The following is a 24964-nucleotide window of genomic DNA, read 5'->3' as shown; positions in this document are numbered from 1 at the left end:
ATTAGTTCATCTTAAAGTCCTGGTAAATCTCATTAAAAGCAAGTACCACTCAAATACACCACTCTGTACCACTCAAACCCACGCCTGTGCATTCTGCAAACAGACCCTGCTAATTATCCCCGAGTACATTTAGTTTTCTACTCAAAACCTCACCTCCTCGTTGATGTACCAGTACAGGCAGGTGTCTTTCAGCACCACCCAGTACTTCTTCCACTTTTGAGAAAAGTAACTTTTGGCATCCTTCTTCTTCCACAGCCAGCCTGCGCAATCTCCCTGCCCCAGGTCTTTACAGGAAATCCGACGCTTACTGATGGAAGACAGTGAGCCAGCTAGAAAAGAGAAAGAAGAGAAGAGACAGAAGAGAGAGTGGGATAAACAATGACAATGAGCTCCTACTTAATTTATAAACTGTGAAAAGAAGGGAACATTCAGTATCTCACCTCTCAACTTCTTCTTCGACTTCGACAGCACTGAAGACTGATCAAATGTCTGCAGAAAATAAAAAATAATGCTGTTAACTAAATGAGCTTTGAGTTTTTCACCCAAAATCTTCATAAATATATGCTCAAGAAACACAATAAACAACATTTGTTATGTTATGTAATGTTATATTTAAATGAACGGCTATTTTAAAAAATATGACAAATACAGTGTCTTTGCTCGTAATGGAACCATAATATTATACATACAGCTTTCAGTTGGTCTGGCCAGTTGGTCCGGTGGGGCCAAGGAAGCATACCATAATACCAAATAATACCAAACTGTGCTAATAATAATAATAATAATAATAATAATAATAATAATAATAGATTATTGCCTAGGATGACTGGCCCATCATCGTCCAGCTATATTCTGTTTTATTTATTTTTCTAGACTATGTTAAGTCATACTGTGTCCAAAACTACATTACCAAACCTGTGTTACGTCACAGAAAAACACAATCCTCCATTACTTTTTAAGATAGATTAGTCTAATTTTCTCCAAACATGATCGACTACATTTGAGGGAAAACCTTTCTTTCAGTGACAGCTCCACGTGTCACTCACATGATAGACGGAGGACGTGTCTGAGGTGGGCGTAGTTACTGACTCCTGTCTCAGCATTTCCATCTGAAGGGCTGGAACCAAGGCGTAATGGGCGGGGCTACTCCCTTTCTCATTCTTCCTCCTGCTCCGCCTGCTGCTGCTACTGCGTCCTATCGCATACTCCTCGGGACCAGTCTTATCCTCTCCAACATAACGAAGCATGGAGTTCTCTGTGTGCACAGTAATGTGACAATTAATTATCCTGAATTAGTGTGCAGTGTGCAGAAACACCACTGCCATGGCCACTCCAATTAATCTGCATGCCTCAACTGATGACCGATACAAGCAATCATTGTGTAACTGGTGACCAAAAATGATGACACGCTCCTGTTTTAGGAATAAAGACGCATACGTTCTGTAACTGTGACTAAACAGACTGAATTCTCTCTGCATTTACTCATTTTGCCATTCAGCCTTTCTCGGCCAATGGAACAGCGGTATCTTGCCAGGAGTTTCCATGGCAATGGGGCAGCACAAAATTCAGGATTCTTCAGACAAAGAGAATTACACACATGCAGAGAAACAGTGAGGCACACTGAGGAAGACGGGAGAGGGCAGGGAGGGAGGATCGACACAGAGTAAAAACCACAAATTACAACGCACGCTGAGAAGAAGTATGAGGGTCAGAGGGAACTGGACGGAAATCCGAATCATTACTTATATGTTAGGATTAAGAAAAAAAAAGCAAAAAAATAAAAACAAGACACCCGCTGCCCTCCTACTGCTTCTTGTCTCTCCCGCCTCCCTCACCCACCTCTCCTGAGCTCTTTCTTCATCTTGGCCGGGTCTTCATAGTCGCCCACCCAGTTATACTCCACCGGCATAGAGATGGGCCTCAGCCTGCCTGGCTCACACATACCGACGAAGTGCGTCAGAATCACACAATGCTAAACACCACACTGCACCTCACACAGCACAGAACAGCACCCATTTGCATGATAAAAGTCTATAAAAGGATCAGGACCTGGATATTATCTGGAAAATTTTGGCAGTTAAAAAGGACAATAAAACAGATTTAATCCAATTTCATCCAATCTGCTGTATGTGGTTTCATATCCAATCCAAATTCCAGACATGCAACTATGAAGTGCTTTCCTTTTTAACTTTCTGAACATTCACCATGCTGTGTTTTTTAAGTAAGAGTTTTGTGACAAAACAAATACATGGGACAAAATAAAACCAAAATGAAAAACAGATCTGAGTTTATTTATTTATTTATTTATGAACGTTTTAACCACATTCACTTCCATTTTAGTGATGAGCAGTGTGATGAGCAAATGTGACCAAGCAAATAAATCCAACTAAGCACTTGTAATTTGATTACATCTCAAATTTAAGGACAGAATTAGACCTGCCCTGACCTCCAAACCAATTACCCTTTTGCTCTTTTTATTCGTTTGCTGTCTGAATCGGAACAAAATTAATACTTTAGTTTGATCAGGGTTCTATATTTATTTACTTATTTATTCTTGAATTCATTAGTCAGGATTATGGTGATAGAAAAATATAGAAACCTTTTCCGAGTGCATATAATTATCTGATCAAATAATTCTTGTTGAAAAATCTTGGTGTACTGCACCCAGCATTTATTTTCTCCTTTTTGTGTGTCCAGATATTCAGAATGTATCACATTTCTGAAACGCTATAACACTGTCCTTTGGCTCGTTTTAGTAGCTCGCATACACAACCTAAAATACACCCAGCGTTTGGTTCGCGTGCTGCAGTTGGGTCGATTCTGGATCAAATCACTTTTTCACTCAAATCGAAACACTTGGATCTGTACGGAGAAAACTTGACTCAGACTAGTTATTTCAGTCTGTGTGCCAATGTGACTGCGGTATCTTCACCTGCCAAAAACAGCCACACCAAGCGCACGAGGGTTCAATCGAAAAGAACTAAAAGCTGCGTGTGTAAAGGCACCCTCAGAGCTTTGCCACACTGAGGCTGGTTAAGGAAACCGTAGCATCAAACCATATCAATCTAAACTGAAGCAATAGAAGATCAAAGCGCGTACCGTATGTCATAGTGCCGTCCCTGCGCACAGGAGGAGGCCCCCGATTTGGGTCATACTCGTAGCAGTAGAGAACCGCATCCTCATCCATCATAGGAAAGCGCCGCCGGCATTCCTGGTCTAGAAAAGAGTTCGGCGACTCAGAGCGCTTAGCCACCTCATGCTGGGACGTGTCACTGGCTGTGCCCTCTCTACAAGAAAAAAAATGAAGTGTTTAGTGTTTCTTCTTCCTGAGGGTAAATTTCGGACAGGGTGCATCATGCGTGAATATGAACGCACTTAGGGCTCGTCTAGAGGCATGGATATGCAACAAAGATCGTGCATTCTGTTTACAGGAATTGTGTTAATGTACATGATACCTAAATTGTGGAGGCAAAATAAGGATCTAGAATTTAACTTGGGGTGAAAAATGAAACAGTATACAGATTCTCTGAATGCAGATACTGCTCTTCTACTACAGACATAACATTAATGTGACTTTATTTACAGAATTAAGATGATTTCGGAAAGGGTGCTTCATATAGATTCGTCCCCAAGCTTGTCCCCAATTGTTATGGCTAATGCAGCCTGTGAATATGTGTGTGTGTGTGTGTGTGTGTGTGTGTGTGTGTACCTGGGTGCGTACGGCTCATCTGGTGGTGGGGGGAAATAGAGGTCCTGTAGGGCACAGCTGTCTCGTTTAGACGGTGTGCTGAGGGTACTGGTAGGTGTGGCTGCCCTGCTGCTGGGACTCGAGGGGAAGATGGGCTGAAAGAGGGATGTTCTCTCCATGTTTATATTCATTTTACATCTTTAAATCTTTTACTCATATCCAACATTCTTGTTTTTCTTTGCCCACTTCTAATTTAAAATGCCGGTGCTTTGAAAAAATTGGATTTAAAGTATAAATATATATCTGTGTTTAAACAAAGCCTCAGTGTCTCTGACGTTCTCTGTTATTTCTTCTCGTGGCTTCTCATCTAAACTCTTCATTACAGAAAATTACAGTTCAGTGTGTTATCGTTGACATTCACTCTGATGACAGTGACATTTTAACAGATTTTAACAGCCTACTATAGCCAATTTTGTGTGATTACCTTTGAAAAGAAAAGAAAAAGAAAGTGCGATCAATACTGCACACACAAGCAGTGAGAAACGTCCATAAATTACCTGAATTATTTGCAGTATATTTTCTACACAAAGGTTTTTTCTCTGTATATGGACTGAGAGGGTGATTTTCTTCCTTCTCAAATCACAAAGACCACATTTTTTTTTTTCCTGAATCGTAATACAGACAAGACATGCAGAAGTTACAAAAAAGAGAGATCAGTAAAGAGTAAAGGATGGAAAGTACATGCAGGAGGAGGAGGAGAAATTTGCCATGCACTCCAGTTGGTTCGAGCCCTCAGGGCCAAGAGATGGCTTTTAATACAGCAGACTGGACTACTGTGGATCATCAATTTGTACATGCCACTTAAGCAACACTCCCATCTACAGACACAGAACCCAAAAGTACCTGCAGGGCCAGTGGCTTCCATCTCATGTTCTTCAGTAAGGCAGGAGTGGAAGTGAGAGTGCTCTGAGGACGCTTCTTCAGTGTTAAGGACACTCCAGCGGGGTCACTACGTAAAGAGTTCACTAAGTTCTTTAACTGCCAGCCCACCTTAAACAACCAGAAAAACATGCACTGTTCAGTCAGAATGCCCTTGACATTCAAGCTGCAAAGTCAATGCAATATATATCGGTGAGCATAGCCATGTGTATGTGAGTGTGTTGTGTATTCTAGTGGAAACCCATAGAGTCAGCACAGTGGATGCTGAATTTAAAATGTCCACAACACGCACCACTGTCTGATGATTGACTTGAATAACTTCATCGCCTGCATGGATTTTCTTGCAGCGGTCTGCTGGAGACTGAGACAAACAGAGAGCCAGAAGTTAGAAGAAAAGAAAGAGAAAGGAATACAATTCATGGCTCTGCATACTCATTCAATTTATTAAAAATCAGGTGTGTCTACAATCCCATACAGCTAGCTACATCACCCCAAAGAGGCCACAAAAAATACATGTCCATTTTATATTAACATGGCCAGGAGATGCAAAATCATCTAGAGGAAATGATGAGATGTGTGCATGATCTAGTCTTTTCATTGCGGGTTCTTTAATTAACAAAATTACACCCGCGTTTCATTTAATTTGTACTGCCTACAATTTATTTGATGCTCACTAATATGCCAGGGGAAGTAAAGGATCACTAAATGTGTCCTGAATGCATCCCCATGCCAAAGTACACTTTAATTAAAGAATTTCTAGTTAGAACATACATAAACAAAACAGTAATTGTGGCTCTATTGATGTCATGAATTACTAAATATTTGTGACTCTAGAGAATTGTCTCTTTCGTGAGCAAACATCTTGTGTCTGCCTTAACTAACATGCAGTTTTGAGCATTTCTAAGATACACGGCAATACAGAATGATTAATCCTGCAATTCAGTTTATTAAGTCTAACTGTGATTCTTTAGAAACTGTTATTACATGCTCAAATACATATGACTAAAGGGCAGCTATTAGCTTTGCAAAAGGCCCACTTCATTTTTATAGGTCTGTAATAATCATATAATTTTCTAAGTATTTTAATAAACTTTAAAGGAACTGCAATGTTTGCAATATTGCCCGAGTTTATTAGCAAAACGCTTCGGTTTGCATTTTTTCCAGGCCAAAAAAGAGTTCTGCCCCTAGCTGAAGTACAGCTCCTCACTCTCTGCCATGTTTCTTTAAAAAGGTAAAACCTCTGAGACATATAGCTAAAACAGAGGGTGGGGTTGTTTGGGAAAATGGAAGGCGTGTTGCTGTTTTCATTGCAACTGTGATTCATCCTACAGTCAGAAGAAAGCTCAAAATGACAAACAGCTCCTTTTAATCTTTTTAAAACACAGCACAGATTAGTCACAACATGAGCGCAGTTTCATTCATTCGAGTTGAAATGCCTGATCTGATTGTCGGTGTGTAATTATGTGAAGTATATAAAATGGCCTCTCACCCCTTCTGTGGTCCCTGTGATGACATGTAAGCCATCATACGTCGACTTGATGTACATGCCCTAGGGGAAGGGCACAAACACTTTACAGCTGATGCTTGAAAGTACTTGTCACAGACAGAGACTAGACACCTCTACACATCCACATTGTAATAGACTTTGACACTCAAGCTTCAGAATGGGGAGAGGGAGAAGAATAAGAGAGAAGGTTTATTTTTATCTGCCGCTGCTCTGCCTCCATTCAGCACGGACTCAAACTGCTGCAGTGTGCGCTTCTGTGTTTGTGTATATGTTGGCATATATGTGCACGCGTGGGCAAGAGCATTACTGTTCTAAGCTACCCTAAGCCACTAACATGCAGCATACATCTAGACCTTCTGAGTAGGAGTGTGTATCTCTGCTTCTGAGATATTAGAACTGTCAACATTTCAATACAAACTGATTTAGAGCTATTTAGAGGGTTGTGGTAGATCCTGGCCTATCCTAGCAACATAATAATTGTGAATTAGGGAATAAGGAGTGGCCACAAAAGATATGCCTCGCTTTGGGAGACTGACAGAGCTCACGATTCTCTCACTGGGAGTAACAGACACAGAGGGTACTCTTCCTTCACTGGGACCAAGGCCACGACTCTTTCACTGGGACATATGCAGAGAGGGTACGATTCATTCACTAAAACCAAAAGATACTTAAATTCTTCACTGGCACTGACAGGTATAAATATCATGCTTTTCCCCATGACTGACAAGTGCAGAGATCACACATCATTAACTGAGACTGACAGGTACTGTAAAGCACAGTATGTATACTGATCAGGCATAACATTATGACCACCTGCCTAATATTGTGTTGGTCCCCCTTTTGCTGCCAAAACAGCCCTGACCCTTCGAGGCATCGACTCCACTAGATCCCTGAAGGTGTGCTGTGTCATCTGGCACCAAGATGTTAGCTGCAAGTCCTACTTTTGATGGATACTGACCACTGCAGACCAGGAACACCTCACAAGAGCTGCAGTTTTGGAGATGCTCTGATCCAGTGGTCTAGAAATCACAATTTGGCACTTTGACAAAATCACTCAAATCCTTACACTTGTCCATTTTTCCTGCTTCTAACATCAACTTTGAGGACAAAATGTTGACTTGCTGCCTAATATATCCCACCCACTAACAGGTGCCATGATGAGGAGATCATCAGTCTTATTCACTCCACCTGGCACTCCTCACAATGTTATGCCTGAACAGTGTAAGTGCAGCTGCATGTGTGTAACAGACCCCCTGACTGATTTTATATAAGATTCTTTACCTCTCTACATGATAGGATTCATAACACGAGAGAAATGCAAATTACAGAGTAGAGAATGTCCTGACACCCACCAGCCCCTCCGTTGATTTGATGTTGTCCAGTTGCACCACCTCCAGGTGAGCAGCCTGAGACACCATGGGGTCTGAGGAGAGGGTGATAATATGGTCACAGACATCGGAGAGCATCTTACACTGAAGAGAGAGAGGAGAAACAGAAGGAGGGATTGAAGATGAGGGAAGGGCGAAAAGGTGTAGTGTGAAGAGGACTCAAGATAATCTTATAAGCTTCTTATAGTCTTATAGCTTATAGTTGATTGGGGGGGGTCAAAGCTCAGTTAGTTTTGGCAGTTTTTATAATATAATATAATACAATATAATATAATATAATATAATATAATATAATATAATATAATATAATATAATATAATATAATATGATGTAAAACCTTAAATATATAATATAACCTTAATATAACTTTGTGGGTTTTTTGATTATTCAGAGGTTAAGAACTTGGGATTACTGATCAGAAGGTTGTGAGTTCTAACCCCAACACTGCTGAATGAGGCCCTCAACCCTCAACTGCTCACTTGTTTAAATGAGATAAATGTCACACCTGATAAGGGCATCTGCCAAATGCTGTTCACATATTCTGCTAAATAAGGTACAAATGTCCAGTTTCATTGCCTCCTTTTTTAACAATTCAAGCATTTAAAAATGTACAAATACGACTAACGAAAGAAGTGATAATGAAGTCATAACTCTAAAGAAAATTCAACCGAAGTAACACAACTCAAATATCAGAATTATAACCTGTGTGCAAAATGTAAAGATTATTATATGGATGAATAGTGATTTGGTTGTAATACAGGATGCAGCTGATGAACCAAGCAGTTTAGCTCTTTCTCTCCCTCATGACCAAGCCCCCCTGCTGTGCTGCAATATGCTAAGCTTTTGACTGCATGGTCACTGTGACGCCCCTCAACACCATCTGTGCTGAAGAGATTCTGTGTGATCGCAGCATTGTCATGAGACAGACTGCCTGTGTTACATCATTACATCATTTTTAGGCTACCACGTACCTGTCCTCACACCTTCACCTATTCATTCATCCCCTTTTAGATCTTTTATCGTTCATTTTGTCCCTTCATGCCTGAATGCACGCTGCTAAAACAAGACTATTGGTGCAGCAGCTCGAGATTTCTTTCCGTCTCTCTGAGGAGACACGTGGTATTTCTCTTATGGTATTTATAGCAGGAGGGCAGTGGTGTCCTGACCGGCACTGCAGTGTGGCACAGATGAGCTGCAGAGCTCTTAAATCACATGCACACACACACACACACACACACACACATATAGACGTACAAATGGACATACATACACTTCTACTTCTCTTACCACATGCAGTATTTTATTCTCTGTTTCATACACTGTGTTGTCCTGAAAAAAAGGAAGGAAGGAATGAAAAGTTATCAGTCAAAGTTATCTTAGAGGCAGGCATTGATATTCTATACTTTTGCACTGGTTAATATAGTTAGATATGAAGGTCTATAGAACAGATGTGGTTTTTCATTTTCTGGAGAAGTTCTAATGCAACTCTAACCAAAAGCAGAACTGTCTGTGCTCCTGTAGCCAACAGGAAATGCAAATTATTTAGTAGTGTAAGCAAGTGAGACAGGCCAGGACGTGTGCTGGTGGTGGTCCTGTAGCCAAACCACCTCTGAGATGCTGGCTCCCTCTCCCACTCAGGCAGATGAGTGCAGTGTGACTGACTCAGCCCTCCCACACTATGCCTGCTCTTATTCCTCTCTGTCTCCTTTGCTCATTTCCTCCTCTTCTCACCTCATCTTCTCTCTTCCTTGCACCACTCTGGGCTGTCGGCTTTGTACGGCCGTTCTCAAGCGTGTGGGTGGTGGCGACTGCTTTCTATGAGGAACTCCGCTGTCCAGCTTTAGAACGTTCTTATGACTAACAGGCGACATATTTGAAGTGTTGCTTAGCCACAGCCTTTCAGTAATTAGGACTATTATATAACATATATTTATACAACATGCATATCAGTCAGCTTTAAAAATTCCAGTCAGATATCTCCCTCACACACACACACACACACACACACACGCCATTATGGCCTAATTCTAAAATGCAAAGTTCTGGGACATCAGTTTCTCTTGCCTCCCACAGGAACCTGGCTGTCATCCTACCTCATGCTGCAGATACACTATTTCAGTCGAGAGCACAGCGCTGTAAGTGAGAAAGAACAACTCTGTCCTCCTTTTACACAATCCTCTGGCCTGAAATAATCACCTCACTCTCATACCTGTGCCCTTAAAAAAAACTTGAGGACTTAAAATACTTTGCTAAGTCAGTAAAAATAGCAGACTGAGAAAGCTGAGAAAGCTGTAGCTCTGGTGTTGCGTACCTGTTGCACTATTGTGGTAAGTTCTAGACAAAGCTGGATCACGTTGTTCCTGGTCAGGGAATAATCAGCTACTGCAGCAAAAGGAGACCTGAGGAAGACGTGACACCTGGAATTAACCAGTAGATCACTCTTACCCACAGCTTCGTTTAAAAGGAAATTACATTCAAACAGTCCTGTCATGGTGCATGTATGCTTGTAGGTTATCTGTAAACCATTTTATTGACAACAACAAATAATGAGCAGTGAGTATTAGTGGGAAAGGACACAACATTAATAATGGCATGAGCCTCAAACAAATACAACTGAGAGGTTATCACACTTGAATGTTTTGAGTAACCCCATAACAGGCGACTGAGAGCCAACATCACAGAGTCATCCAGCATTGAGTCGAGGAGATCAAATCTGAGCAGGTTTAGCCATTTGTTCAGTTGTGTTGAAGACAGCTGGATTCCTTTCTCTGTGGTCACAGTGTGTAAGCCACACACAGAAGAAGTAATATCATTAATCAGGGGTTTTAATAAAATTCTCTGCCCAACTACATCTCAAACTAAGGCAAAGAATTCAGCGTTGGAAAAGACAAATCACAGGCTTTGCATAGAAAACATGGTCGCAGTAGCGCACACACATTTCTCATAATCGGCCTTTCCCTCTCCCAGTCTTTGAAATAAATCTCACAATAGAAATGGTTCTGTGCATGGTAGACACACTGTCTACAATTACACTTTGCTTTTGTTTGAGGATATTTATGAAATATTGTATTTCCAATTATTGGATATAAACCTGATTTTGGGAGCTGCAGAGTATTTTTAAACTAGTTTATTTTGCCAGAAAACCTGGCGAAGTTGTTATTAACTTTGCTGTCCAGTTCTCCCCCACCCCTCTATTTTTGCCCCAATGGGCCTTGCTGAAGTTCTCATTTTTGACCTCTAGGTACAATAATAGCTCTATGGAGGTAAGTGGGGCTGTGAGCTTAGCATGATTGTGTATCTGGAACATCTACTGGACCATCACTTTATATTTGTCAGAGAGCAACAGTTTTAAAAAATCACTGGTTACTTAAAAGAGATAAATATTATTGAAAAATGTATAGAGTTATATCTGCCCCAACGAATAAGCTGCCACCGAACTAAAATACTGAATGAAAAGGTTTTTCGGATTCCAATATAGAAATTGTTAAACAAATAGAAATCTGTGGAATACTAGTTGAAGAGAGAAATGAGTTCATTAGTGACCAGAGATATGGATTTAAGTTTAAGTTAATATGTCAGCTTATGGGAGACATTTAACATGTACTCTAATGTTTTCCAACCTCTTGTTACAGCCTCTGAAGTATATGTGGAATTTCTATGAACAAGAATTACAAAAATCATCACTGCACTATTCAGTCAAAATATGTGAATACCTGACCATGACATCCATATGTAGTCATTCCCCCAATCTATTACCACAAAGCTCACAACAATTGTATAGAATGTATTTGCAATCTTTAGTATTTACAATTTCTAAAAATATGCCCAAATACGTTGCAGCATGACAAAGCCCCTGTGAACAAGGTGAGCTCCATGAAGACATGGTTTGCCAAAGTTGGAGTGAGGAACTAGAGTGTATTGCCCAGAGCCTTGACCTCAACCCCACTGAACACTTCTGGGGTAAACTGGAATACTGACTGCGCCCCAGGCCTCCTCGCCTGACATCATTGCCTGACCTCATGTGGCTGAATGAGCACAAATCCCCACAGCCACACTCCTAAATCTAGGGCAAAGACTTCCCAGAAGACTGGAGGCTATCACAAAAATAACAGCAAAGGGGGATTCAATTTGAAATTTAACACACCCATGGGTGTGATGGTCAGGCGTCCACAAACTTTTGGCCACATAGCGTATGTCAATAAATATTTATGTGAAATGTGTCACATTTAACAAAGATTTGCATTAGGCTAGAGGATTTCAGGACACACCAGAGGTGTAATGGCTGAAGTGACCCAGCTGGGCCATATCGTTATTTGTTTTCTCTCCCTGCAGTGAGCTGTGTGGGCTTGCACACCTCTACCAAAAAACTGAAAATAATATTTAAGCAAACTTGTCTTGAGATGATACTTTGCTGCATAGCACTGAATTCAATTTGCAAATGATTATCTACATTTGATATGTGCCTGGGAACAGAATAAATGAATTGAATATGAACTGAGATTCCAAAATGGGTTTTTACTCTATTACAGCTTTTATATTAGATTTATATTATATTTTCTCTCCTGTCTTCTCAGCTCAATTCATTGCTAGACACTTGTAAAGACTGTCGTTTTGAATCTATCTTATATAGCTGCATATTTTAAACGTTTATTGACATAATAAGACTTCATCTAGACATTTTCACTGTATGTGTGAACATGTTTTCTGTTGTATAAAAGTGTGATTAAATTATTGCCCATAATATTTGCAAATATGCTACAGATGCATAAATGAGAGGTTAGGTTAAAAACACAGTATTACTGTAATGGCAAACCAATGGCAATGGAAGGATAAAGTAAAGACTGAAAGAACCGGTGTGAGCAGTTTTCTTGGTCCACTGCACATTTGTTTTGAGTACAGGTCAGTAGAATAGAGCTCAGTGTGTGGTGGCAATTATACAAATCACAGCCATTACAGTGAGTGTCATTTTGTCACTAGAAGGGACCATTATCAGTGAGGACAAGTCAGTAGGAATCTATAATGGCACCATTTCAGAGGAAAGGCTCAAAACAGCAGAAACTAGACATACAGACATTATAATCTATACAAAAGAGACCATGATAGAGACAAAAAGCTCTGCACTGAATGGTCAGTTTAGGTCAAATTTATTATCACAGTAACCCATCTGTTACTATGCACAATTTGACCACTCCCTCTAACCTGTCTACCACCCCAACCCTCTTCAATAACGTTGCATTTCCCACGCCATAAATCACAAATTGCTTGTCATTTCCTGTCTCCATCCTTGATGTGTCATTGGTGTCATTGCTTAGTTTCCCCTTATAGCGTACCTGTTCCTTGTTGCACCTGGACAATTTTAGCATTTAAACATTGCTGCCCAGATCCATTCTGAAGTAATGAAGGGGAAAACATACAGCATACAGCAGGCATTTGTAGGGTCATTTAAAACTGAAGTGATTAAAAAAAACTTGAAAATTGTTGTTTCAAAGGAAATAACCAATAGACAAATTTAGAGTTTTTACTGTGAAGGGCAGAGCCTTCGAAGGCAGTAAGGTATACTCATTACAGCTTTAAAATGGACCACAGCCTTTGTGTGTCCCTACATTTGTACAAAATCTTATCATTTTGTTAAGTCCAAGTCTTGTTCTTGTATTTCTGGTATGCCTGTGTGTACTGGTTAATGATTATGAATGTGATAACCCTGCGTGTCTGTATTACGAACCCCACTAGGGGCATAGACCATTATTAATGGATGCGCATGATCAAGTTTTATGCACCTGTGTCCTGCCTCTACAGCCCACACAATACAATACACTTCTCCTCAATGAAAGGGAACTGTCATGCCAAGGGACCACTGCTGACAAGATATCATTTTCATAGTGGTGTATTCTCACAGAGCAGTGCAGTGACGCTGACACGGTTTTGGGTGCTGCAGTGGTAAAAATGGGGTTTGTAAAAACATCAGTCACTTCTGGGGTAAGAAACAATCTAACAACTGGATAAGTATCTGCTCAGCTGTGATCTAACAGTGATGGATGGGATTCACAGCGGTTGACAAATTGTGCATAGCATCAGATGGGATACAGTCAGTAATCAAAGTAACCTATATGGTAAGTGGACCTTATAAACTGGAAACTCTGTATATATGTTTCTCATGACTGAAATATTGTCCCTCATAATATATAAGCATAATAACTATCAGCCAATCTCCGGCTGGCATCACATCCAACAGTAAACATTAGCTGAATGAGAATGAGATCCTGTCTGGCCAGCCGTAATCAAGGGGCACAAAGCAAGAAATTATCTGCTCTGTAGAATTATGGGGATGTGCAGTTAGACAGAAGGGCCAAGGGAGTGGACTAATGAGGAGGTGTGTCTATCACCGAGAGCTCGAATGAGAACGCTATTACACACATACACACACGCTAACACAAACAAAGCTCTAAGCTGATATGTGTGCTCGTTTCCAGGACAACTCGTCCAAACACCTTTATGTAGGAGTCTTTTGTTTGGCATTTGTTTCTCGACTGATTGCACAACATATTACACTTTACATAATGAAAATTAGCATGAGTCTAGCATTTTCTATTCCTAAAGGAGGTCTTAAACCTATTACAAATCATATTACTGGGAAAGCAACAGATAAGGAACAGAGCTGACCTGTCTAGCCAAGCCAGAAGACTTTTCGCAGCAGCGATCAGATCCACCACGGAGGTGAGGAAGTCATTTGGGAGCTTGCGTGTGGCTCGGCCATCATAGTGACCTCCGCGTCTGCGACCTGTTATGAAGTTCTGCAGGTTTTTAGCAGAGGCGTTGAGCTTGTGGGACAGAGTCTTCAGGTTCTCAGTCTCCAGACCATAGTTCTGATAACAGACATAAGGACCAGTTACAGAATCTGTGAAATGTTACACCATTAAAAAAGAGCCATTAAAAGAATTGTTTGGAAAAAAAATCAAATTGATAATTTGGTCAGTCTGCTAACCTGTTGTTTTTTGATGTTTACTTAATAAACTTTGCACTAAAACCCACAAGTTTAATATAGTTAATGTAAATATACAAAGAACTGTATAAACAGATCTCCATTAAATGTTAGCTACTCTAAATGTTAGCTAGATTATTGTACCCTGTATATTTCAGCACATTTTTAACAATGTATTTTATGAAACCTGTGTGAGAAAAAAGCATGTCTTGTTTCCAATTTGGAGATGGCACTGAAAGCTTGATGATAAGGAGAGAGAGAGAGAGAGAGAGAGAGAGAGAGAGAGAGAGAGAGAGAGAGAGAGAGAGAGAGAGAGAGAGAGAGAGAGAGAGAGAGAGAGAGACAGATGGGGACTGACAGACAGGAGCAGCAGTGACAAACTAACTAGGGAAAGGAGCTGTAGAAAAAAATGATTAAGAATGCCCTGTGGAGCTTTCCATGAAGCTTTCTATCTAATGTGACTGAGTATGCTAGAAAACTAAATTTCAGAGCAACAATGTTGTTCCCAAAAAAGGGAACTAATGTTTTTAGCCACCTAATAATATTTCATCAGATTTGCTTTAGCTCTGGGTTTGTTACATTGCAGGAAAATATTACTGCTGTTTGTTGCACACACTATATTACACTACTCTACCACAAAGCTGCAATATTGCTATGATTCTAAACAGGGCTCCTTTCATTGTAAAGCCCATCTGATTTTCCTGGACAATTTTTTTAGTATGCTGAAATAACACACACAATGATTTCAGGTCAGTTTGCACACAATAATCTTCTATTCAATACACTGACCAGGCATAACATTATGACCACCTGCCTAATATTGTGCTGGTCCCCCTTTGGCTGTTTAAACAGCTCTGACCCGTCCTGCACTGTGTATTCTGACCCCTTTCTATCAGAACCAGCATTAACTTCTTCAGCAGTTTGAGCAACAGTAGCTCGTCTGTTGGATCGGATCACACGGGCCAGCCTTCTCTCCCCAAGTGCATCAATGAGCCTCGACCACCCAGGACCCTGTCGCCGGTTCACTGCTGTTCCTTCCTTGGACCACTTTTGATAGATACTGACCACTGCAGACCGGGAACACCCCACAAGAGCTGCAGTTTTGGAGATGCTCTGATCCAGTGGTCTAGCCATCACAATTTGGCCCTTTTGGTCAAACTCGCTCAAATCCTTACGCTTGTCCATTTTTCCTGCTTCTAACATCAACTTTGAGGACAAAATGTTGACTTGCTGCCTAATATATCCCACCCACTAACAGGTGCCATGATGAGGAGATACTCAGTCTTATTCACTTCACCGGTCACTACTCAGAATGCTGTTCCTGATCAGTGTATGTTCTATTAGTATCATGTTAATGAACTTGAGTCTTTGCATGAAAGTAAAAACCTCCTGTTCTAAAAAATCTGTAGGCCTATTAGTATCTTTTTAGAACACATTATCTGTAATATCAAAGCATTTATATTAGGTTACATACTCGAGAGGTAGAAATGGCAGCACTGTCAGCACGGTGTGTGAATTCTGCCTCTAACAATTCATCTGTTCATAATTGGCCTCAATTAGAGATTCGTGTCGGGTTTTTTTTTTCCTTTTTAAATCCTGCTCATGCTGGATTATTTTGAGAATGCTGTTGGTGAGGCAACAGACACCAGAAAGAACGAGTGATGTGATGAAAGTGATGAGAGACATACGATACTAAAAATAAAATAGTCTTAGTCTTTGTTATTTGATATATATCTGTCATATATGTGGTTCAGAGTAAATCTGCAAAATGCCCTACATCTCATGTCCCAGAAGTGTTGTGTAGATAAAACAGGTGATTAGAAGCAGTGTCTTTCTGACTAGCAGATTGTAGTACATGAGTTACTCATGCAAAATTAACAGTCATGCTGGATCACACAGTCACACAGATGGGTTTCTGCTAACGGATGCATGGGGAAGTCTGTAATAACTCCAGGCAGAGCAGCAACACCGGAAGATCACAGGATCACTGTCATGTAGGGCTTACAGAGGGATTTCACTAATGCATCGCTTCCATGATAGCTGTGAGCTTATCCCCTTACTCACCCTTCCCCCTGATATACCCTGGCTGTCACTGTACTGTACATGTGCACGACACTCCACACCCACAATGCTCGGCTGCACACTCGAGCCTCGGTATTGGTGTGAGATTCCCAGTGCTGAGGGAAAAGAAATGAGTAATCATAATAATACACGGTGCCATGCTGGACCAACTTGAAACAGCCTTGCATAAAGGGATTTAGTAAAGGGACCAGGCTAAAGCACATGACTAATGAATGGGAGGCCAAACTGGCAGATCCACATTCTCATGTGTTTTTTATTCTCTATTCTGTACAAACCCTAATCATTCAGAAGCATATTGCTTTTTCTAGCACTCCTTGCTTTTTCGTTGTAATTCTTCCCACCCTCCTAGTCCTGTCACCCTTCCTTCAATTCTCCCACGCTCATGCTCTTTTCTTGTCAACTGGTATTTCTTTCTTGTCCTTATTTCCAAGCCAGCACACAAGGGAATGGGAGACATGTGTGGGGCTACAGCAGGTAATAAGAGATGGGATTTAAAAAATCAGACTTTTACTAATATTTGATTCTTAAATCCTGGTAAATATGGTGCTCAGAGAGAGAAAATCTCTATAGGGTCTTTATATAGGAAAATAAATAATATATGCCATCAGCATCCAACCAATCAGGACAGGGAGGCTTCGTGAAATCCTTCTTCGTCTTCTCTCGAAATAGCACTCTGAATTTTTTACCATGGTAGTGGATGCACAGATGGTTTGAAGGGACAACAATTAATGGTCTCTGTTTTATTATAGTAATTATTTTCTGCAATGTTTTGAAGCATGGCACAGAACGTTAAAACTGTTTTTTCTTGAGCTCTTGGCTCTTCTGTCATGCAAGAGCCTGTGTACAGATAGCGCCAGCAGCCAATCACCATTGTTAACATATCCTAGCGTTTCCATTGTGGTGAATCACATTGCATTTGCACTTTAGGTCATACTGTGTTCTTAGGAAGCTGTAAGGACACACACACACACACACACACTCACACACACACACATTTATGTGGCAGTAAGCAACCACCACAGAAATGAATAGACACTAATAATACCTACTCTCTCCATTTTCCATTATACCTCCATGCAGAAACAGCTAGTTTAGTGTTATTAGAGGATAAAATCTTGTTCAATAGCTGGACTACAAGAATTCAGTGTATTTTTCTTACAGTTGTGTCTGTTGTTGTGCTGTTGAGTTCAGCATAAATAGATACCAGAAGAAGGAAAGGAAAAAATAAGGATGACCCTGCCTATTGTGTTTGTTTCATATGATGTAGAGCAGTGGTCTGCAATTCTGACTTTCCCCATAGAACAAATACTGTGTGTATATGTGTTTGTGTGTGTGTGTGTGTGTGTGTATGGCCCCACCAGTGCACACAGGAGGTCCACAGCCTCCAGGATGAGCTCCTGGTGGCCAATGCGAGAAACCCCCAGATCCTCCAGCTCCTGGTGGGTGATGCGCAGCAGCTGTTCTCCTCCCACCTTCTCCTGTTCAAAGTTCTTAATGTATTGCTGCAGACAATCATCCAGACCTGTAGCCGAGCAACACACACACACACACACACACACACACACACACACACGCAAATAATAGATGTAAGACAAACACAAACTACATGGCAATAATTAACATAGAAACAAGAGAAAGAGAAACCCTCTTCCTTCAACTAAATTATTGATTTTCTTCGTAAATATAACATCACTGCTGTATTTGTGGAGCATATTCAAGCATAAGCCATAACAATGAGCGTGTATTAACCTAGAACAGGTCTTTTTCATTCTATATCATATCAGTTATCAACCATAGACATTACAAATATGTGTCTGAACACTTAAATTAATTAAATTAATTAAAATTGATTTTAATTCCTCATGGCTACTATAGAGAAATAAAGATACAGATCTGATTTCATGTCAAAATATTCACAATATTCCACTGCATGTATGACTGTGTATATGACTAATACAATGCATAATTCACATAGGAAATAAGCAAATTCATCCAGACTGTAGAAATACATAAGGAGATTTCAGCCAACTTTCAGGCAGTCTGCTAGTCAGAAGTTGCTGTGGCTTTTATTACCTTAATGAAAAAAATTATTCAATTCCCATTTAGGTATGCAACCAAGCATAAACACATCCATTCACCTAATCAATGTTTCTGAATCTTGTAATATCATTATGAAGGTTTGTTTCACCACTGATATTTAGTGCATTTTCTGTACAGTAATAAAAACAAACCAGTAACACTATATTGCCAAAAGTTTTGGGACACCCCTCCAAATCATTGAGTTCAGGTGTTGTTTTTCAGGGGTTGGACTCGGCCCCTTAGTTCCAGTGAAAATAACTCTTAATGCTTCAGCTTCATACCAAGACATTCTGGACAATTTCATGCTCTTTGTGGGAACAGTTTGGGGATGACCCCTTCCTGTTCCAACATGACTGCACACCAGTGACCAAAGCAAGGTCCATAAAGACATGGATGAGTGAGTTTGGTGTGGAGGAACTTGACTGGCCTGCACAGAGTCCTGACCTCAACCCCATAGAACACCTTTGGGATGAATTAGAGCAGAGACTGTGAGCCAGACCTTCTCGTCCAACATCAGTGCCTGACCTCACAAATGCGCTTCTAGAAAAATTCCCATAAACACACTCCTAAACCTTGTGAAAAGCCTTCCCAGAAGAGCTGAAGTTGTTATAGCTGCAAGGGCGGGACAACTCCATATTATATTCATGTGCAGGTAAAGGCAGATGTCCCAAAACTTTTAGCAATATACAGTAGTGTATATAATTGAGGGTTTTGCTTCGGACAGGAAATCCAGTTGCATCAGACAGGAAAACACCTCTGTCTAACATACATCATTATATAACATATATTCTTCCCAGTCTTGGGAAGCCCTACTGCTTTCATGGATATTTTGCATTGACCTCAAAGTACCATCATCTCCAAAGTCAGAGGGTAAGAACAGTACATGTGTATACTCTGTGAATGGCTGCACTGTGAGTGCCTCCATCAGTGTGCACATATGCTGACTGTGTGATGACACGGAAAGCACTCGGAGGCAAACGCAATCTTCTAAAGCGACACATGCTGCAATGACAAGACTTCTAACGTTGGAGCTTGTGTAAATGTGTGTTTGTGTATTGGTGGCTGCATTTGTGTTTTTATATTAGGGCATGAAGGTATTACAATATACCCAAGTAGACACTTGAACACAATAACATGCATAGAAAAACTGGAAATATTTCAATAGACTGCACAGAATTAGATGTGAAGCAGGCAGCTGTTCAAACATTTATAAACAACTAGATAAAGACACACACACACAATGAAATGCCTGGCTGTCAGAAACAGATTTCCATGGATTTGAAGGACTATTGTCATTATTAAGGGTACAAGTGCTTGGCAGAACCTCGTGGTTGTTAGGGAAACACCCCCACAATATCACCACCTTCCACGCACTGACCCTCCTAAAGCGTGTTTTTTTTCTCTCACATGCTCACTAAATAAAGAGAATATTTCACTAAAGCGGACTATATTTACACACCCACCATATTCTGTGCACAATCCTCACACGCACATTAAAAGAAAAAAGGAAGCTGTAATCTCCTCGGAGCCGCATACAAAAGACTCATTGATAATGAAAAGCAACTATGATTATCAGATCATTATAGTCATCACAGAACCCAGTATACACCTACACACATACGCTGTCAGCTACTCCACTGTTCCTCAGGTCTCAGGATGTGACTGAATATAAATATGTTATTTGGGTTGAATATATAATGTGTTCTAAATGGACGCAATCATAGATATGAACCAACATTTTTTTTTGGGGCAGAAACGTTCACGTACCATGTTGATAGCTCTGCCGTTGGTATCTACCAATTTAAGAGAGAGATACAACAAAACAACTCTCTCCTGTTTAGGACACGCCCCCTCAAAGTTTAACTCTGAATACAGATAAGGATAGAGATATTTGCAGCAGTAGACGAATATCAAGGCACTGTTTAGAGGCACTGCATTATACTGCTACTCTGGTTACTATTTACCTTCTCCTCCCTAGCTACTTCTTATTCCTACCCCAAACCCTTCTTGTTTTCCCTGTGCCCCAACTCTCTCATTGTCTTTCCTCACTTGTCTTCCTGAGCAAAGCAGGAGGCTCTGATCAAACAGGCATATAATAAAGCATGGATCGCTCTGATCAAACTTCAGATCTGGTACTTAATCCACATTAGTATGTCGGTGAGGCATAAACCTAATAGAGCACGAAGAAAAACAGTAAAAATGTCAAAGTGAGATTTCGGCACTTTTTCCTTGTGATTTGGGAATGACAGGCTTATTTTAACCCGGTCCGAAACGAATCACCGTGAAAGGAATCACCACGGTCTGCCAATGTAGGTTGCTATAGAAACAGTACCTGGACAAGTAACTTTGATTAGGACCTCATTATGCACCGAAAAAAAAAGCGTGTCTATATCTGTGATTTATGCTTGACGGCAAAATAATTCAACAGCTAATGAGAGCTTTGGCATCATAAAAGTCTTGCATCAGAGAGTTATTCAGATGGATTTGTGCTGTTTTGTGTTGGTGGACTCAGGCAGAAATGCTTAAAATGCTCAGTTCTGCAGGTTTTAGAAAAATACACCTACACGCATCAGCAATTCCACTCAAATGTCAAACATATGCTGGGAAAATGCAAAGGAAAAATCATTTAGATTCCTATATTCCTATCAAAGCCATGGGCAGAGTCAGTTAAGATGGCTGTGTAAATCAATGCTCTAGTTAACTTACTGACATAAAGAATTGGGATGTCATTAGAATTTACATTAGAAAGTCCTCCAGCATGTCGGCTGGCCACTGCCAAGATTCACACATGAAACACATCAAACATAGCCTAAATCATAGCCCAGGTATTTCTTAAACATTTCATCCCAGCAGTTTTGTGACTAGGTTTTAAGAAGACATTCTTAGTTAGCTTGTCTTGTGCATTTTAAACACAAATAAACTGTAACCCTGCTTAAAAACACACTTGCTTAGAATAGCTGTAATATACTCTGTGTTCATTAAAATCTCTGCCAACTACATTCATGCATTCATTCATGAATTAATAAATAATCACTAACCATTTTAACACCACCCAGACAGCATCCCAATACCACTGGGGTAAGCCCTGGATTGCACACAGATTCACACACTCATTAATATCTAGAGGCAGCTAAACATTACCAATCCACCTACTGGCATGTTTTTGGGAAGTTGGGGGAAACTGAAGAGTTTGAAGGTAGAGGAAAACATGCAAAGCTCCACACAGACATTAACCTGATCTCAGGATTGAAATGGGGTTCCTGGAGATGCCCCTATAAGACAGACCTAAAGACAGGTGAAAAACCAAAACCATACGCTAGAGATTCCCAAGCCGAAAATGTACAGGACTCAACAAATTCCAGAAGCTGTGGGCTACACAACACACACTCAAAATATAGCGTGTAAATAAACCCTTGGATTATGCCCTTGGTTATGCTCAGACTTTCTGTGTAACGCTATAAAAATGTTTGAAAGAAACATTTAGAAGAACCTGCTGAAGAAGAAAACATTTCACACTGAAAATAAGCCTTCCACATTTTTAACGGTGTTTATACTGAGAATTGTCACATCTGTTCCACACACCGACACAAGCTCTTGATCCTAAGCTGCATACTCCCCATACATACTCCCCATACACATGCGCAACACATTCAATGAGATCTTTGTGAAATCTCACTCCTAGCACTTTTTTGACATTACTGAACCTTGTGTTTGGGTACATGATTTCCCAGGATCTGTTCTTACCTGACCTAATTAAGTCTGTCTGCTGATCCCATCATACTGCTTATGAACTTTGATTTTTGGCAGTTTTTATTTTGTCTGCTTCACTCTACCTAGATTTGACAACAAGTTTAAGTGATATTGGTTAGACGCTTTAAACCTTATAAAGTATGATGCCATTATTTTTTAGCCTTACAGAATATCATCAAACAGATGTGTACTGAATAAAGCTCCAGGAATGGAACACTGATTCACTTTCAGTTTAGAGCGAATTTTTTGAACCGGGATGGAGTTACAGAAAAGACAAGCCAAACTCAGAGATGCCTACAAGCCATGGGCAAATACAGACGCTTTCTCTCTCTCTTTCTCTCTCTGCTGTTTTCTTGTTACAGATTTAGAAAACAACTTGGAGGAAAAAACTTGAACATCCTGTGCTGGTAGGGTGGTTTAAAGATCTTTAGCACCATGAGCAGAAGAATTTTTCATCCTTCAGATGGTTGGTCATGTAATCCACCACTGCCCACTGTCCAAAAGGTACACCTACAGATTGAATAAAAAAAAAGTACAGAAATGTCTAAGAAAAGGAGCTGTATTTGTGCATCATATCACAAAAGACTAGTCATGATTCAAAGTCAGGTATTCTCACGTATCATTTATTATTTATCACAGATCCCTGAGCTAATCTCAAACATGTACAATCATACTCACTTACAAACCCTGGGCTCATTGATTACAAGGACATTTAGCAGCTGGTAATTGTAGACAAAGCTATTAAGACTCCTAGATGAATGTAGTGTGTTAACTAAATCATTAATCTCTTATAGAAGTAAGCCGGTTGATTGAGTGAAGAAGAAATGAATTATATAAAATCTGAACACTTCCTGTGGGTGTCGATTAATTCTTGACACATACTGGGCACATCAATTTAATCACCAAGGAAAAAACACAGTTACACAAGGAGCAGACTGAGACTGATGATGTTATTTATTGTTGTTGCTTTGTTATGAGAGTATAAGTCCCTGGCCTTCCATGATTAGCACTGTATTGAACATGTCAATGCACCAGAACAACAAATGCCATTTCAACATGTGGTACCTTAGTGGATAAGGTGTTGATCAGAAGGTTGTGAGTTCAAATACCAGGTCCACCAAGCTGCCACTGCTGGGCCCCTGAACAAGGCCCTTAACCCTCAATTGCTCAGTTGTATAAAATGAGATAAATTGTAAGTCGCTCTGGATATGGGCGTCTGTCAAATGCCAGAAATGTAAATGTTGACCGACTGAGAAATAATAGCACAGAAAGTTGCAGAATGAGTGGAACTGTCCACTCTCTGGGCAATGGGGGAAAAATGAAACAGTAAAGCTGATGGGAATGATGGCACCTAATGTATTGTTAAATAAAATGTAAAATATTCAAAGCTAGATAAAGTAAATTCTATTTGCTGGAAATTGAGGATATTTTTATTTTCCTTTAACACAATGATATTACTTCACATGAACAGGTTAATCAGTTAATCATTTTATCACACTCAACACTAACCTGTATTTCAGACACTTTCAGAAATTCCTCTCCATAGTTTAGTAACTGCTTAAGAGCTAAACAAGCAACATAATCTGTGATGAGCTGTCAGTCAAGATCTGCTGTCAGAGCTGCTGTTCACCCTTATGTTAAAGCTGCAATAACCAGTCTCTCTCTCTCTCTCTCTCTCTCTCTCTCACACACACACACACACACACACAAAGCACAGCCTGTGATTTTATAGAGAAACTGGAAATCATAACCAAGACTGAAAAGCCAGAGACATTAAATAAATGTCTGCTAACAAAAAAAAATACTTATCATACTGCATCAACAACTATAAGAATTATTTAGTTAAACAACACATCTTTTTAAATCTAATGAGTGTATGAGCTGTGTATGAGCTGGACCCTATAATGTGTTAGGTATGCATTAATATTAAACTGCTTGTCCTGTTATACTTAAATAATGCACCAAATGACCAGTCAACGGTGCTGTGGTATAAAGAAAATTAATCACCTTCTGGCTGATCACTGCGAGAGATCTGGTTCTCAGAGAGGCAAATAACTTTGGTTAAACCTTATGCTCAATAACCATAAGTGGAAAAATAAATTTGTTGGAGCACTCCTTTATAAACTGACTAGGTTTTCACAAGAATGCACACTGAATACACATTGGGCTACTTGCTATTAACGTCATAAACTTTAAGCTCACTGTGCTCTGGTTTTCTAGCTTTATCACTTTTGTTCTGGCCAGAATTCCAGGGGGCCGGCCTGAGAGAAAGTCAGAATTGAGCTTTTTGTGTGAAGGGCCTCTTTGGCTTCGCAAAACCTGCTGTTTGACCTTCTGCAACCCCTTGGGGCATCACCACAAAGCTGTATGGTAATGACGAAGCAGCAGCATGCTAATTGTGACACGTTTAGTGCCAGAGAGTGTGAGACCATGCAGTGCATCAGTTTCTCGAATTGTGAGATCACACAGAAATGTCTGAATCTGCAGAGATTTGAGTTTGCTGTGACGACGTGCTAATTGCTATTCAAACGCTGAAGTCTGCACTGAGAGCT

At 40.2% G+C, this 24964-nt stretch overlaps 1 protein-coding gene across 5 annotated transcripts in view; it reads right to left on the bottom strand.

Moving 5' to 3' along the window:
- The window catches only part of cnksr2b (connector enhancer of kinase suppressor of Ras 2b), a 43698-nt gene that overhangs the window by 12581 nt on the left and 6153 nt on the right, over positions 1 to 24964 (bottom strand). For 2 of the 5 annotated variants that reach the window (XM_058416242.1, XM_058416243.1), the window contains exons 2-15: positions 17942 to 18105; positions 14183 to 14385; positions 9834 to 9939; positions 8810 to 8851; positions 7487 to 7606; positions 6117 to 6176; positions 4920 to 4988; positions 4592 to 4738; positions 3710 to 3843; positions 3100 to 3287; positions 1840 to 1929; positions 1047 to 1255; positions 441 to 489; positions 154 to 329 (exon numbers count right to left, since the gene is read on the bottom strand). In XM_058416242.1, the coding sequence (XP_058272225.1) occupies positions 154 to 329; positions 441 to 489; positions 1047 to 1255; positions 1840 to 1929; positions 3100 to 3287; positions 3710 to 3843; positions 4592 to 4738; positions 4920 to 4988; positions 6117 to 6176; positions 7487 to 7606; positions 8810 to 8851; positions 9834 to 9939; positions 14183 to 14385; positions 17942 to 18105 (1757 nt within the window). The remainder of the gene's footprint in view (positions 1 to 153; positions 330 to 440; positions 490 to 1046; positions 1256 to 1839; positions 1930 to 3099; positions 3288 to 3709; positions 3844 to 4591; positions 4739 to 4919; positions 4989 to 6116; positions 6177 to 7486; positions 7607 to 8809; positions 8852 to 9833; positions 9940 to 14182; positions 14386 to 17941; positions 18106 to 24964) is intronic. The other 3 variants (XM_058416244.1, XM_058416245.1, XM_058416246.1) reach the window with 3 other exon arrangements.

The sequence above is a fragment of the Hemibagrus wyckioides genome, linkage group LG18, assembly GCF_019097595.1.
Source record: "Hemibagrus wyckioides isolate EC202008001 linkage group LG18, SWU_Hwy_1.0, whole genome shotgun sequence".
Taxonomy (NCBI): Eukaryota; Metazoa; Chordata; class Actinopteri; order Siluriformes; family Bagridae; genus Hemibagrus; species Hemibagrus wyckioides.
Note: the sequence above shows the minus strand (reverse complement) of the source record. Positions and strands in the feature narration are given on the sequence as shown.